The 16,166-nt window shown below is 47.7% G+C and overlaps 1 protein-coding gene across 1 annotated transcript; it reads left to right on the top strand.

The window, feature by feature from the left end:
- The first annotated feature begins 7,254 nt into the window (after window positions 1-7,254).
- On the top strand, window positions 7,255-15,770 carry TMEM9B (TMEM9 domain family member B). Its single transcript, XM_053944712.1, has 5 exons — window positions 7,255-7,439; window positions 9,125-9,216; window positions 10,905-11,013; window positions 11,897-12,031; window positions 14,612-15,770. Exons 1-5 carry the CDS (start codon window positions 7,362-7,364, stop codon window positions 14,765-14,767), a joined length of 570 nt encoding a protein of 189 aa, XP_053800687.1. The 5' UTR covers window positions 7,255-7,361; the 3' UTR covers window positions 14,768-15,770.
- The last annotated feature ends 396 nt before the right edge of the window (window positions 15,771-16,166 follow it).

Here is a 16,166-nt window from a genome sequence, read left to right as displayed (position 1 = left end):
CCAGCGTCTTGCCGGGGGAGGGCGGGGGTTCTGTGGCCGCGGCTCCACGCCAGTGGCCTGGAGGCTCTGGCCGGACGCCTTTGCCCTCTTAGAGAGGTAACGCTGAAACCGTGTGCTTTCTGGAGAAGGCTTGATCCTGTTTGGATCGCGGGTCGGCTTTTAGAAGCCGAGAACTGAGCGGGACGGGTTTTCCCTGAAGTAGTGGACTGTATGTCTCTTGAAGTGGACGTCTGCTAGGGTTTCCTAACAATGGGGAACTAGCCATCTACGGCTGAAAGGGTGGTCTTGAATACTTGGCAAAGCGTTCTCCCGCACCTGGGCGTTCCGGTATCTGAAGCCGAGCTCGTTCTCCTCCTGAGTTGGGCTCGGGACCATGGATTTTCTGCGGACCCTGGACGCGCCTTTGATCGTAGAGTTTGGCACGATTTGGGACGCTGCCTCATGAAGCAGTTGGACAAGGAGGACGCAATAGCGCCCGAACTGCTCACAGCCTGGGGGGGTCATCTACATAGCCCTGCGAGGCGAGTCCTCGAGAAGCAGCAGTTCCGACCGGGACATTTCGGGATTCCGGACACTGACCGCGTCGCAGCCCGCGCCACGACCGACGTTGCAAGGACTGCACGGGGCGGCCCCGGACCGGCGGCCGCCGCCACCGCCCGCGGCTCCGCAGCCCCGCTCTTTCCGGACAACATTCGCAGGGGAGCCGGCGCCGCCCGCAGTCCGTGGCGCAGTGGGAGCTGGAACCTCCCCGACTCCTTCGCTGATGGAGCCTGCGCGGATGTATGGGTCCCACCCTCTTGTACTGCTGGGACCGGCAATGGAGCCTCTGATCCATCCCCTGGCACGCCTCCACCCCGGCTTTGCCGGCGGGACAGGCGCAACTGCCTCCCGGTCCGCCCTTCTGCACGCCGTGCGGACCGGCTGATTTGATATCCTTTGCGAAGCCAGCGCCAGCAGTGCAGCAACACATCTTCGGCCGGACCTCCATGTTGTTCTCCGCCCTGCCGTCTGTGGGACTGGCTCCCGCGCCAGGGGTGGTGGCTACCTTCCACGCCCCGCCTGCCATGGCGCCACCCCTGCCGGCAGCGGGGTTCTTCGCCCCGCCCGCCGCTCCGCCCACCGTTCCAGCGGCAGCAGCAGCCTTGCCTTTCGCTCCACCCCTCCGTTCCGCTCGGAGCGAGCCCGCCTCCGCCGCCGAGGCCGAGAGAAGCCGCCGCGTCGCCGCGATCACCAGCACCACTCCTGAGAGAGACGCCGTCGCCACTGCCGCGGCCCCCCACCCCGGGACCGCCAGCGAGCCGACTGCCGCCGCTGACCCCGGGACCGCCAGCGCCGAGAGACGCCGCCGAAGCCGCGCGCCCCGCTCCGCTTGGGCTGGCGGCGTGCCACGGCACGGGGGAAACTGCACCCCCCGTGCCGCTTGGCGCGGGCGGGGAGCGCCCGCAGGGCGGAGCGGCTCCCGCCGCCGCGCCACCTGAAGCCGACTCATCAGCAGCGACCTCGCTCTGTGATCCGCCGCCGGCAGCGGCAGGCAGCCCTGTGCTGGACAACACATCCAGCCTGTTTGTTTCAGAACCTGCATCTAGCCCACCACTGCCTCCACTTCCCCCAGACTGCCCCGAGTTCTGTCCCACTGAGGCAGAGGCAGCGGGAGCGAACTCCGGCTTGGTCTGCAGCAGCGCCACTGCTGCTGCTATCGTGGCTGGAGATGAGGGTGGGGCCGCGATTCAGTCCACTGCATCCCGCGGCAGGGCAAACACACTGGGAGCGAAGAGCAGCCCCTTGTACTGGGCAGGCATGAGTGGTGCCAAAATCCCCCAAACCAGGGTGGAATTTTATATTCCTGGGGAAACCTCCCCAGCCCGCGCTCCGCGCGTCCTGCTCCTGTTCGCAGAGCGGGAGGAGCGGCGTCCCGAGAAGCTGTGGCTTGATCCATGGCCAGGTGGGGTTGGGGGAGGGCGAAAAGCCGGAGGAATTGCCGGGATTCTCGCAGCCTGGTGGAGGCGTGGACCGAAATATAAAGTTGGAATGGGTCGCCCATCTGCGGGTGGCCATGGAGTGTCCCAGGGACCCCAGATTCAGGGGCCGCAAAAGATACCGGTGAGAGGCTGGGAGGAGGGATCGAGCCGAGTGGATCTTGGCTCGGCAGAGAGCCTGGGCTTCCCGTCCCCCCGGCCAGGTTTGGGACTCTTGGTCTGGCCCCCTGGGCCGGGCCCTCCGCCTCACCGAGCACCACAGGGTCCTAGAGCCCGCAGGTGCTGCTGTTTTTTTTTTTTTTTTTTTTTTTTTTTTTTTTTTTTTTTTTGGGAAAAAAAAAAAAAAAAAGGCGGAAAGAGCTGTGTTTTACTGGCAGCTCAAAGTATTGGAAAGCCACGACAGCCTCGGCCCAAGTGATTGAATTAAGGGCTGTGGCCATGGCATTTCAGAGATCTCTCAAGTGTTTTTGAAGTTGGTCAATTTCTGAATTGAGTCAATTTCACTCAATTGCTTTGAAAGCTTTGAGGATGCAATTTGGACCTGATTTCAAATTTGTCATGCAAGTTGTTCATTGAAAACATGACTGCATGGGCCAAAGCCTTGCATGATTCTTCTATCAAGTGCACACACCTTGCAAAAGCAATTTGATGAATGCCAACCAAGGCTTGACATGCTGCACCTTACTGGCTGGGATAAATCCCAGAGGCCTAAAGGCTTTGCAGCTGTGGCAAACAGATATTACTCATCTTGCCAAATTCCGAATTTGGCTGATTTGGGTATGTGCACGTGTTTGTTATTACCTTCTTTTCTGTCATGTGGGCATCTGCTCACACTTGGAAATGGGTTTTGACAAGTTGGACTGCCAGTCCTTTGGCAGACTGACAATGAGTTGTTACTATCCTAGAGTTGGTAACTGATTTCTTGAAATTTATAATAAGAGTTTGGAATCTCTTCAAAAGTTCTAAGTCAATATCCAAATTGAGGTTTTGATTGATTGGAGTTGATAAGGCTCTCGAGCTGTGTTTGTTCTCTTTCCTGCAAGGGTCCTGCAGGAGGGCACAAACACCACCTTTTTCTTTTTTTTTTTCTTTTTTTGTAAATGAAACGGAGGAAATATGGATATTCTCAGTTCAGCCAGAGAGAAAGAGAGAGGTTTTTCTAACCAGGTGAGAGCCTGAAACAGTTGGGAAAGAATGTAAATAATTCTCTAATCTCTCTTGTTGTTCACATTGTTTATAGATATGTTCTGCCGCCGTGCGTCATTCGCTGCACTCCAATGGTGTGAGATGGTTTTACTTTAAGACCAATGAAATTAGTCTGCACGATGTTGTCTATATATAGAGCGGTGCATTTGAAATAAATCAGTTTCATTTCTTGCCTTCTAACTTGGAGGCCTTCTGTTCCCGTCCTGCTCAATGGCGACACATATCAAACTTGTGCTGCCCTGAAAGTCCCAAGAGCATCCTGCATACTGGCTTCATAAACCTGGGGTGGCAAGTTTTGTTTCACAGGGAAAACGGCTGGTGCTTTTTTTGTTCAAGGGCCTGTGGCCCTGAGTTGGAGGCCGCTTCCTGAAATTCTAAATGGCAAAGGATGTGTCCCAAACCCAACCTGCAACCACCTCAAACTTGTGCTGTTCTTACAGTCCCAAACTCATCCTGCAAACTGGCATCAGGAACCTGGGGTGGCGAGTTTTGTATCACAGGGAGAAGGTCTGGTGTGTGTGTTCAGGGGCCTGTGGCCCTGAGTGGGTGGTTGCCTCCATAAATTCTAAATGGCGAAGGATGTGTCCCAGACCCAACCTGCCACCACTCAAAACTTTTGCTGCCCTGACAGTCCAAGCACACCCTGCAAACTGACACCAGAAACCTGGGTTGGTGAGTTTTGTTTCACAGGTAAAATGGTCGGCGTTTGTGTTCAGGGACCAGTGGCCCTGAGTGGGCGGCTGCCTCCAAAAAATTAGAACTGCGAAGGATGTGTCCCAGACCCGAACTGCCACCACCTGGAACTTGTGCTGCCGTGACAGTCTGAGGCACACCCTGCAAACTGACGTCAGGAACCTGGGGTGGTGAGTTTTCTTACACAGGGAAAAGAGACGGTGTTTGTGTTCAGGGACCTGTGGCCCTGAGTGGGTGGCCACCTCCTGAAATTCTAAATGGCGAAGGATGTGTCCCAGACCCAACCTGCCACCATCTCGAACTTGTGCTGCCCTGACGGTCCCAAGCGCACCCTGCAAATTGACATCAGGAACCTGGGGTGGCAAGCTGTGTTTCACAGGGAAAAGTTCCAGCACTCCTGGTTAGGGGCCTGTGGCCCTGCTTGGTCAGCTGCCTCCAAAGAATTCGTATGGCACAGGATGTGTCTCAGACCCAACCTGCCACCACCTCGAACTTCTGTTGCCCTGACAGTCTGAAGCGCATCCTGCAAATTGACATCAAGAACCGTGAGTGGTGAGCTTTTTTTCACAGGGAAAAGGGCCGTTGTTGTATTGTGTTTGCTTTTACTATATATATGACGGCAGGCCAGCACTCGTTATCAGGGACCTGTGGCCCTGACTGGTTGGCTTCCTCTAAAAAATCCAAATGGCGCAGGATGTGTCCTAGACTCAAGGTGCCATTTGTTTGACGCAGCACAGCAGAGTTCAGTGTAATTACCACAGAGCATCAAGGAACTTTGTAGAGAACAGTTTGAAAATACTCATATTCACATGTGAATCAATGCAGCACGGTAAGGAGGAGCAGACGCATAGCTTAGCACCCTGTTGGCTACAGGGACCGTGTGGCTTTGGAAAGAGTGCAACAGGGAAAGGAATGCAGGAGCTCACTCTGCACATACAGTGCCTGGAAATACAGAGCTCTTGATAAGCTGTTTTTGTAAGATGACTAAGCAGGAAAGATGTGGCCCTGGAGCAGCTGCCCTGCCTAGAGATGCACAGCCTGTGCTGTTCCTTTGTTGCATAGCCTCGGTTCTTGTTCCCAAAAGCCTGGCTCAGGCTGTGTCCCAGTAGCTCAGGAGGATGCACCTCCATGGCTGGGGGGACCAGGGCTGCCTCCTCCCCAGAGCCTCAGAGGCAGAGAGAATGGACTCATCTTCTGGAAGAAGTAACCTTTAGCTCCTGCAGCACCAAGAGCCTGTGGCTCACAAGATCCTCTTTCATTTTTTGGGTGTTCCTGGCTTTGAGGAAGCTCCAAGACTGGGCTTGAAGGTCCCAAAGGCTATTCCAGACACCTAAATAAAAGCACATTTATTACCTGTGTATCCGAACTCTCTGAATGGGTAAAAAAAAAGTTAGTTTATCAGGCTCTCTTTTCTACACCAAACTCTTCCAAAGGCAGTGATGCCTCTGAAACTGCATATTGTTTACTTCAGCTCAAAATGTGATCTGTGTTTTTCTAAAGATTCAGCATGTTTTTCAACTCAGCAGCCAATCTGCCCATTGTAGACTATGGCTGTGGGTGGTGGGGAAGACACACAGCCACCTTTGTGCTTCAAAACACTTCCGTTGCAGGTACAGCCATTCAATAGACAAATTGTTTGGCTAACAAACAATTTACGCTCATTAAAGTCTGCTGGTAATTTCCCCTGAATTTTAAAGAAAGGTGTTTTGTGTTTCCATAGTAACTCCAGTTCCTTTCCTGAGCTGTCTGATGCACTGCTGGTATTACACAACCTATTGTATTAGGAGGCAGTGAAGAGCAGTGTTGAAAATTTTACTGAATTTAAGGATTATGAAATTACAGCCACCAAGTGGGGGCTGGGGAAGGAGAGAGCAAACAGAGTAGCTTTGGGCCACAAGCAGTTTTGCTACTGGGGAGTTTAGACAGAGAACCATGGAATTGTAGAATGGTTTTGGTTGGAAGGGACCTTTATGATCCTCCTAGTTCCAACCCCACTGCCATGGGAAGGGATAACTTCCACCAGACCAGGCTGCTCAGAGCTCCATCCAACCTGGCCTTGAACACTGCCCGGGATGAGGCATCCACAGCTGCTCCGAACAACCTGTGCCAGTCTCTCAACACCTTCACAGTAAAGAATTTCTTCCTAATATCTCATCTAAACCTACTCTCAGTCTGAAGCCATTCCCCTTGTCCTGTCACTGCTCCTGCAAAGAGTCCCTCTCCACTCATCCTATAGGCTCCCTTCTGCTACAGGAATGGCTGCAAGAAAGATAGAAGGTATGGGAAGGAGGAGAAGGAATAAACAGGCTGAGTCACACGGCCTGCTGTTCCTCTGTGGAGCTGTCAGAGGAGCTGAGATGGGCCTGAGCTGTTTCCCAGGCTGGGCTCAGCCTTTATTCAACAGTGCCAGGGACAGGCTGGGTCCAGCCCTGGCAGTACCAGCTGGGTTTGGGGTCCCTACACAAGGAGGGAGACTTGTAGATGGCTTCATCTGCCAGCTCTTGGGGGCCACAGCTGGAAATGCTGCTTCTCACCAAGGCTGGCTGCCCTCTGCAAGAAGGTGATCACAGCTCTTGGGTGGAAATAATTAATCACATGACAAATGAAGAACATTGCTGGATTTTAGTGATGTCTTCTCAGAGAAACAGCTGTCTGTCAAGCATGAAGATTTATAAAACTGTGTGTCCAGATGTGTAAAAACTGAATTATATGCTGCTCACACACCGCATTTAAAGCGGTACTAATAATAATTTCTTGGAATAAACTGATTCTAATAGGGCCAAGATTGAGGAGCCACAGGCTAGTCAGCCCCACCTCTCTTTAAAAAAGGACATGTTGATACTAAAGTGTGTCCAGAGAAGGGTAACAAGGCTCCTGAAAGGCTTCGGAAATGTGTCTCACGAGGAGCGGCTGAGGGAGCTGGGTTTGTTTAGCCTGGAGAAGAGGAGGCTCAGGGGAGACCTCATCACTCTCTACATCTGAAAGGAGGCTGCAGTGAGATGGGGGCTGGTCTCTTCTGCCGTGCCTGCAGTGAGAGGACTCAAAGAAATGGCCTTAAGCTGAGTCAGGGGATATTCAGGTTACAGACTAGAACAAATTCTTTCACTGTCAGCGTGGTCAGGCATTGGAATATGTTGCCCAGGGAGGTGGTGGAGTCACAATCCCTAGAGATGTTCAAGAGCTTTCTGGACCTGGCGCTGGGTGATATGGTTTAGTGGTTAACAGGGCTGGATTGGTGGTTGGAATCGATGACCCTGGAAGTCTCTTCCATCCCTGACGATTCCACGATTCCAGGAACATTTTTGTGCCGGCCGGCCCGCGCCCGGAACCATGGTGCGCCGCCGCCGTTCCCGCGGGGACGCCGCCACGACCGGACGGCGCCTCACGTGAGGGCGGCGGCAGGCGGAAGTGATGGCCGCAGGTGCCCGGTGGCGGCGCGGCGGCGACAAGCGGCGGTAAAGCGGCCACAGAGCGGCGGGGCCCGACATGGCGGCCCGCGGGGCGCGCCTCTGCTCGCTGCTGCTGCTGCTGGCCGCACTAGCGGGGCTGGGCGCTGAGGCCAAGGTGAGCGGGGCGGGGGGGACGGGTCACGGTGGCGCTCCCGGTACCGGGCCCTCCCTCCGTCCGCCGCCCCCGCCGGGCGCTCGGTTCCCGCGGGTGGTTCCGCCTTCTCGGCCCCACTGCTGCCCCGGGCGGCTGTAGGGGAAGGCCGGAGCCGGTGGTTTCGTGCGGGCGCTGCCCTGCCCCGCTCGGCGAAGGAGCAGGGCCGCCGGCGCGGTCTCGGCGACAGCCCCGGTTCCTGCGCTCCCCGTGAGCTCGTAGCTGTTGATGTCGCTTTGCCGCGGTGCTCCTGGACACCGTCACACAAAACTGCGAGTGGAGATGGAGCTGCCGTTCCCGGGCTGGGTGGGGCTGAGCGCCGGGCCCGCCGCTGCTCCGGTCGCTGCCCGGCCTCAGCGCGCTGAGTGCGGGCGCTCCGCTCCTGGCGCTCCCTGTTGCATTAATGTGTGGGACTGCTACCGCAGTTCTCTGGCGCGGGCAGAGAACACTGTGTCTTCTACAGTCAGAGCACCCGCGTTTGAATTTTCTCCAAACACGTCTGGATTTTCTCCTTTTTGATGGTGATCAGGGGTTTGACTCCTCTGCGGCAGAGCAGAAGCGCTGTGGGGTAGGGTGTGGTACGTGGAGGGGATCTATGCTGCTCTCCTGAGACCCCCCTGCACTGCCGCACCCAGCTCTGGCTCCCAGCACAGCAAGGACACGGAGCTGCTGGAGCCAGTGCAGAGGAGGCCATGGAAGGGATAACAGGGCTGGAGCACCTCTCCTGTGAGGAAAGGCTGAGGGAATTAGGATTGTTTAGTCTGGAGAAGAGGTGACCTAATTGCAGTACCTGAAATCGTCCCAGTACCTGGAATCTCTAAGAGAGATGGAGAACTGATTACATGGGCATGTAGTGTCAGGACAAAGTTTTACACTGAAAGAGGGTAGGGTTAGGTTGGGTATCAGGAAGAAAGTCTTCTCTGTGAGGGTGATGAGGCACTGGCACAGGCTGCCCAGACAAGCTGTGGATGCCCTGACCCTGGCAGTGTTCCAGGCTGGCTTGGACAGGGCTTTGAGCAGCCTGGTCTAGTGGAAGCTGTCCCTTCCTGTGGCAATGGAGTTGGAACTGGATGATCCTTTCCAACCCAAAGCTTTCTATGATTCTGTGCTAGTGCAGTCAGGGTTTTCCAGTTGACCTGTGCTCAGTGTTCATTACCAATACTTGTTCACACATTCTTTTGCAATGCCACTAGAAATTGCCTTGAACTTTAGATAAGCCATGTTTATCTTTTGTCTCTTATTATTTGCTAAAATAAGCTTAGTATTCTTTCATTCCTTTTAAGCTCATCACTTTATCTGACAAGCAGCTGTCCTCGTAAGCTGAATAATTGATTAATCAACATCAGCAATTTCTGCATGTGTGGTTTTTCTTGGAAAAAGGAATGAGCTTAAACTCCTTTTTTTCCCTCAAGAATGTGTTTTTATCTCAAACAGTAGTGTTACTTGACAAATTGCTCTACTCACTTAATAATTCTGAAGGGTTCTTCTTAAACTTGTAGGAAGTCCTGAGTAAGAGTGTTCAGAGATACTTGCAAGTGATTTGTGTTAAATATTTCAAGTCTTATGTGAAGAATGCCTTCTGTACCCTGATAATATAAATTACATAATAAGATAATTTGTTCTAAGCATGTTGTTTGCTTCACTTTCAGAACTCTGAGGATGTTCGGTGTAAATGCATCTGCCCTCCTTACAAGGACCACTCAGGCCACATTTACAACAAAAATGTTTCACAGAAAGACTGGTGAGTGTGTGTGGCACATACAAAATTATCATAAGTCTTACTGGTTAAAGCCTTGTTCTGTAGTGATTACCTATGAATCTCCTGTGGTGCTGCCAGGACAAAGCAGAGCATTTCCATAACTTACTGGAGCTTTTCTTTCAGAAGTACTCCAGAAATCAGCTCTAGCAAGGGACAAGGCTTAAACCCTGTAGGTTTTGCCCTGTCTTCTGTTTTGATCTGCTTGCTTGCATGTTTAGTTGTTTGTTTAGACTTGGAAGAAGGGAAGAAAGTGATGTGTTTTGAATCCAGTGACTTGGAATGGTGTAAAGGCAAGGGGACACAAACCTGGAACTGGGGCTTGGGAGTATTTTCTTTGCTTGCTCTACTCTTGAATACCATCCCATCATTTAGGAACTGTTGTTTCTGGAGTTTTGTGAGGTTCCAATAGATTTTGCCCTTTCTAGTAACTTGGAGAAGAAAAAATACTGATATTAATATTTCTTATCTTCTCAGTAAGAGACTTTACTACTGTACTCAACCAACATACAAGATTTCTGCAGTACTTGGGCAGTGTATTGATAAAAGCTTTCAGTCTTAGGAGCAGCATTTGCACAGATTGTACCTGGCATGTATTTTTGATTTTTGTAGCTTGAATGCTGCGTTCTTCCGCAGAAGAAAATGTAGCTCTGCTTTCACATAAATGAGACAAATAAACCCTCCACTCCCCTCCAGAGGCTGTGAGGTGGCACTCAGCAGTTGCAGCTATAAAGAAGAAGAACAAAGAAGACAGAAGAGATGAGCTGGTGCCTGGCTGAGTGTTTGCAGCACTGTAATTTAGCCCAGTAAAGTGTTGAGTCCCAGGCTGCTGCTGTCACTTCAGGCCTTGTGTTTCACTACCTGCTGCTGACTGTGCCAGCACTGAGGTAACCAGGAGAAAGGTGAAACCAGAAAGGATTCTGGTTCTGTCAGTGCTCTGCAGGGATCCTGAGGGTCTGACCTCTGAATAATAACCTGAGTCAGCAGAAAGATCAACATTATGTAAGTTGTTGGAAGCAGTTGTCTCATGGCAGCTGGATTTTGATGCTGTGCTATAGAGTGCGCATAATATTGTCAACCACACTTTTCCACAGAGAACTGACTTATATTTGGTAATCTTTTAAGTCAAATGCTTTTGCTGAAAGCTGAATGCTTTTTATTCACTGTCTTGCTGCTTAGAGAAGCAACCCATCTGACTTCCCTTTTTTCCCCCCAATGTCTGTACCTTGTGATGACAAGAAAAAAGAAATTCAGTAATGTCAAAGAGAGGCTAATCTCCCTTCAGACAGTGAAAGGATGGAATAAGGCTCTTCTGAGTGAATAAAGAAGGGGAATTAGTAGCTGAAATTTACTTTTATCCATGATGTCAGTGTCAAATGATGCATTTGTGCTGGATTCATATCCTTGGACTTGTTCTGCTATCAGCTTTAATACTACCTCTGAAAAATGAAGACATTGTATTGAGTTAGAAAGATCTTAAAATTTGTTCAGCAGCTTGTCAGTAGCTGAATTTCTCCTTTAAGTGACATAACTGTGGCGGAGTGATTTATTTGTACCTGCAGTTTAGAACAACTGAACTTAAGCAAGCTGAGCTTCTCAGCTCCTGCAGCAGAGTGGAACAGCTCAGCTAAAGCCAGCTCAAAACTGACTGGGCAGTTTCTATGTTTCCTCAGTGATTGTCTCCATGTAGTGGAGCCTATGCCTGTCCCTGGACCTGATGTAGAAGCTTATTGTTTACGTTGTGAGTGCAAATATGAGGAGAGAAGCTCAGTCACAATTAAGGTAAGCAGTGTAATTCTGTTGCGATATATCAAAGACTTCAACTGTTTAGTAAATATGTCTATTGTCTTTTAGAGAAATGCTATTTTTAAGGGAAAACTGTTCTAAGGCAGCCTAAAAGGTAACTTTTTTCGTAGTAGTTATTCAGTCTTGAGCAGTAACAATAGCATTAAAGTTTAGCTGAAGAAGTGAACCTGAGACTCTTTACTGAAGATCTCCACTTTTGAGATCAGACTTTACACCTTGATAAAATTGCATGTTCTAAGACATTTTGTCAAACTTTGGGCTTTGTTTTCCTTATTATTTCAGAGGGCCTCTCATTACACAGCTGCCTTACTTTCTTACTATAAATTTTCTTTATCCATGTTTGTTCTAACCGATGTTGTTTGTGCTCTTCACATTCTTCTCATTGGAGCCACTGAGGCCTGGACTGCTGTGAATAGACTGCAGAATGTCTTTTAGTTTTTGACAACACAGAGTACTTTATTTTGGGATTTTAGAAGTTTGGTGCTTTGTTTTGCTTGGTGACTAAATTCAGGTCTGTGCTAGACAATGGGAGATCAGTGGGGGATGACCCAGATTTGTCACTTGTTTAATGGCCAGGCTGGACAGTTGTCTTGGTGGAAGTGAGAGTTACAACACTGAATTGTTTAAAGAGCCATAGCCTAAGATTCTTTTCAAGGTCTCACTGTTTCAAGCTGCCCTAAACTCTTTTAATACCATGTTGTAGTTTGTTAATTTTCCTTTGTTTCTGGGTTTTAAATCACCTGGTGACAATACCAAAGATCAAACTTTGCCTGTACTCATCTTTAGGTCCTTGCTGCCTCTTGTGAGACTAGGGGGCAAATGTCACAATCTTGGCATAAACTGTGCTTGCATTATATAGGTGACAATCATCATATACCTGTCCATTTTGGGCCTACTTCTTCTGTACATGGTGTACCTTACCCTGGTGGAACCCATCCTGAAGAGGCGTCTCCTTGGACATTCACAGCTCATACAAAGTGATGAAGACATAGGGGTGAGTTCACCAGAGTCTTTATGCACTTGGTTAGCATGAAGATTGGGATGGTTGGTTGATAATTATTTGGGGTGAGCAGCTTTTTTGCTGGGCATGTAAATGCTTTCCCTGCTGGGAGAGGAAAAGAAAGGTGTGTGATGACTTCTGTGAAGCCACTCTTTAATTTTTCACTGGGCTGGAAAGCAGTGAGAACCTCTTCAGTTATGTCAGCTCTAGGCACAGAGAAGAAACAGTGTAGGAGTGGAGGTAAGAATATACAGGAGTATAGGTTTTTAAGATTTAATGATCCAGTCTTGCCAGTGATCATATTTATGGGAATGGCTTACTGCTTGGATTGCTCTCTACAAAAAGAAACCTCTTCTTTTGTTCAAGTTTGAGTTTCTTGATGCTAAAACTTCAAGAAGAAATTACTATTATGAAGCAGAATAGTAATGGATGCTGAAATAATTTCTTCGTATTACAGCCAGAACTCAAAATGTGACAGTATATTCCAACAGGTCAGAAGAGCTTTTTTTGGGAGCGTCCAGCAGTGACATGGCTTCCTGTCATTACTGGCCTTTCCAGTCTCTAGCACTGGGTAACAATCACATATTTTTGTTGTGAAATCAGGGTACATAAAGCATATGTAGCTGATAAAAGCTATTATCTAGGAATATGCTGAACTTTGAGTACTTGATTATCCCCTTAGCAAACAGAAACACTTTTTAAGTAACGATGGCTCATGATTGTCCCATTGTTTCTGAACTTCCCTACATGCAGACATGTTTCAACTGTCTTTGTATTGACAATGTGAGATTTTCCCAGCATCCTCTAGGAGGATTTTGAGTTGAGTGTTTGTTGGTTTTTTTATTTTTTCTTTTGAAAGGAAGTATTTGAATGACTCTTCCCCTCTGTGTGCATTCTTATAGCAAACTGGGCAGCTCCTGCTTGAATTAAGTGAGCTTGTGCTGTATGCTATATCTCAGACAAATTTATAGCTTAGATAAATTATCTTAATGCCTCCAAATGTGAGTTAGTCTTTTGATTGCATGTGGAGTTCGGGTTAACTGCAAATAAATTTACCTCAAGGTCTGGATCCATCTTAACCAATGTTATGTTTTGCTGTAGCTGTTCTGTGAACATAACATAATTTATTGTCCCTTATGAATTATCCCCATTCTTGCCTTCCCTCTTGCAAGTTCTTGAGAAATTCTTGTCACACTTCAAAAATACCATGTCCGTGGATTTTGTAGCTGAATTCCAAGGCAGTGTATTCACTCTTTCTTGTTGCCCATTGATGACAGTGGCAACTGATGAATGTAAGCCACTTCCTTAGTCCTCTTTCCTCTTAAATTCTTTTTCCCCGTATTGTCTACATAGAAATTGACAGTATCTAGACTTGGAGCTGAAAATCTTGTTTGTCAGAAAGGCCAGTACCATCTAGACTGTCCTGTGTTCTCTCACCATGTGTTTTACAGTAGCAAACCATGTGTTGCTATTATGATTTTTTTTCCCCTGTGAATGAAATGACCTGTCTCCTGTTAAATGCTGATTCTAGGTATATCCAATTGTATAACTTTTTATGATGAGATGATAGCTCTTTTGATAGGGATTGTCTGTTGTTCTCTATGGGAATATTTTTTTAATGCTCATTGTGGCTTTGGGACTTACAGTAATCATTTCAATAGGTATCATTAATGATAATCTATGTACAGCTTACAGTTGTCATTGAGCTGCTCTGCACAGTCGTATCACAAATACAGTATCCATTAATGTAAATATCTTCAAAAGTGTTCTGGGAAAAAAAAGAATGTGAAATGTAGGGATACCAAAAGACAGTTTTTTTAATATAGGACATAATTATGTTATTTTTCATTATGCATTGTATATATGATACTTTCTGATGTAGCTTTAGCAGCATAACTTTGTCCAAACAGTTTAATAGCCAAATAAGAAGTTAATTTCCAACTCTTACTGTTTATAACTTGGCTATATTTGCTAGCAGAAAATAAAGTCTTGCAGGTACTGTTAGAAAACAGAGAGAGTAAACATTAAACAAGCACTCGGTTCTTGCTGAGCTCTGTCACTTAAACAGCTGTATTGACACTATGCTTTCAGACAGCTCAGCACAATAGGCTTAGTTTGGTAAACATCAGAGTGTGTTGGTTTGATATAGAAGCTGTGTGTGAACATCCTGAACTGCCTGGCAGGAAATGGCCAGGAGCTGTCAGGGAGCTGAGCCTAATTCAGTTGTGAAGTGCATTCACCACAGTCATGGGAGTGCCTGGGTCTGCTCTGGGCTGCAAATGGATGCAAGACTGCTGTGATCCTGCAGCTTATCTGGGCAGCAGGTAATTGACAGTACAATGAAGTGTGGTCTGTTTGGGAAATCTGTGCAAGTTCCTGTCAATGAGAAATTGAAGTACAGTTCCAACGTTTCAAAAACTTGGTCATTGTTACTGACCAGCTTGTTGGAACATTTCATTTACCTTAAAGGAAGACAAAACCAAACCACCCCCCCACTTCCTGTGAAAATGTAACAACACAGCAGGCTTGGAGCTGGACCTCATGAGGAGTAACGGTGGCTTTTTACCCTTGCAGGACCACCAGCCCTTCGCCAACGCGCACGACGTGCTGGCCCGTTCACGGAGCCGCGCCAATGTGCTGAACAAGGTGGAGTATGCCCAGCAGCGCTGGAAGCTCCAGGTGCAGGAGCAGCGCAAGTCTGTCTTTGACCGGCACGTTGTGCTGAGCTAAGAAGGGCTCTGGAAAGGAACTCCAGGGATGTGGACTAGTGGAAAGAGCTGACAGAAGTCTTCCTGATCCTGCCAATTCAGAAGAGCTTTCTTGAATGATTTGTTCTTGATTTAAAAAAATGAATTAAAGAAGTATTTGAACTTTGAAGGGATGTACTGGAGTGGAAGGAGTTTAAACAGATTAGTTAACCAAAAGCTTAAATCTTTATGTTTTCAAATGGCTTTTACTAACAAAACTGAAAAGAAAACAAACCGTAAGATACCTTGGGTTGCCACTGTGGTACATTATTTACAGTTGTGACTTTATGGTGGTTTTTAACTATATATTTCTCTCTGCTATTTAGGTGGTTAAAAAGTACCTGGGAACACAGTAATAACTTACAACTCACTAATCACTTTATGTAAAGACCTTTTGTAAATATACTTGGATTTTCTGCTGATTGATGTTAGGTACTGGAAATCAAAGTCTTGCAGTGTAGTTTTGGTCTCAGAGAATGAAACCCTGCTGGCTGTGTTCATTTGGTTTCTTGCACTCATACTTTCAAGATGCTTGTATGGCAAGTGATGTCTGCCTACTTAAGGCAAAACATAAGTGGACACTGACTCCTGGAGCTGCATATTTCAAGTACTGTGATGTAGATGAATTCAAATGCAGTGCACATTCAAGACAGTGTTGAGATTTTGTTCTATTTTGCTTTAACAGCTTAATATATTGTAGGTTTATGATAGCTCTTATAAAATCTTTCCCTTTCTTTTTATGGGTAAAGTCTCAGGAGTTAGTATATGATGAAATATTTATTATAAAAATCTTCCTGCATTTGTCTGGATTGATGGTGTAAGGCACATACTTTCTCTAGCACGTGTCATCTTGGGAGTTAGGTGTATTTTTTTATCTGTGACTGTACTCCTCTCTCTTCAGAGGTTGTACAGTTGCTGGATGACTAACTTTCATATATCCCCTTTGGAATGTAACAATTAAAGATAAAACTGATTTTTGGAAAATGCATCTGCATTATCAGTTTGTCATTATTTTTCTCCCTCATTGTGCTGCATGTAAATTCCATCTATAAAAATACTCCTCTAAACATGCTTCAGAGTAGAACTATGTACTTGTTCAGTGATTAGGTAAAGAAAGGCTCATCAAATTGTTAATTGAAAGAAGTTTTTAATCCCTGACTCAGATGTCGCTATGCATATGTAGTTGCATTATTGTGTGACAGTTTTCAGTTCAGTGTGGAAGGAGAATGGAAGAATACTCTGTTTCTGGGGGCAGTTTTGGCTTGCTTAATCCATGCCTGGGGGACAGCCAGGAACAGAGCTTTGTTTTCATGTCAGTCCTGTAGACTTCCAAAACTCAGTTAACCTGGAGTGATTTAAAGCAGGTGGTGAATTGGTGGATT

The sequence above is a fragment of the Vidua chalybeata genome, chromosome 6 (assembly GCF_026979565.1).
Source record: "Vidua chalybeata isolate OUT-0048 chromosome 6, bVidCha1 merged haplotype, whole genome shotgun sequence".
NCBI lineage: Eukaryota > Metazoa > Chordata > Aves > Passeriformes > Viduidae > Vidua > Vidua chalybeata.
The sequence above is the reverse complement of the archived record's forward strand: the minus strand, read 5'-3'. Positions and strand labels throughout refer to the sequence as shown.

Bases quoted from the DNA above. Each gene is read 5' to 3' on its own strand.
- TMEM9B (XM_053944712.1), top strand. From the start codon at position 7,362: ATGGCGGCCCGCGGGGCGCGCCTCTGCTCGCTGCTGCTGCTGCTGGCC. The intron at 7,440-9,124 runs GTGAGCGGGGCG...CTTCACTTTCAG, and splicing joins GGCTGGGCGCTGAGGCCAAG to AACTCTGAGGATGTTCGGTG. The intron at 12,032-14,611 runs GTGAGTTCACCA...TTACCCTTGCAG, and splicing joins AAAGTGATGAAGACATAGGG to GACCACCAGCCCTTCGCCAA.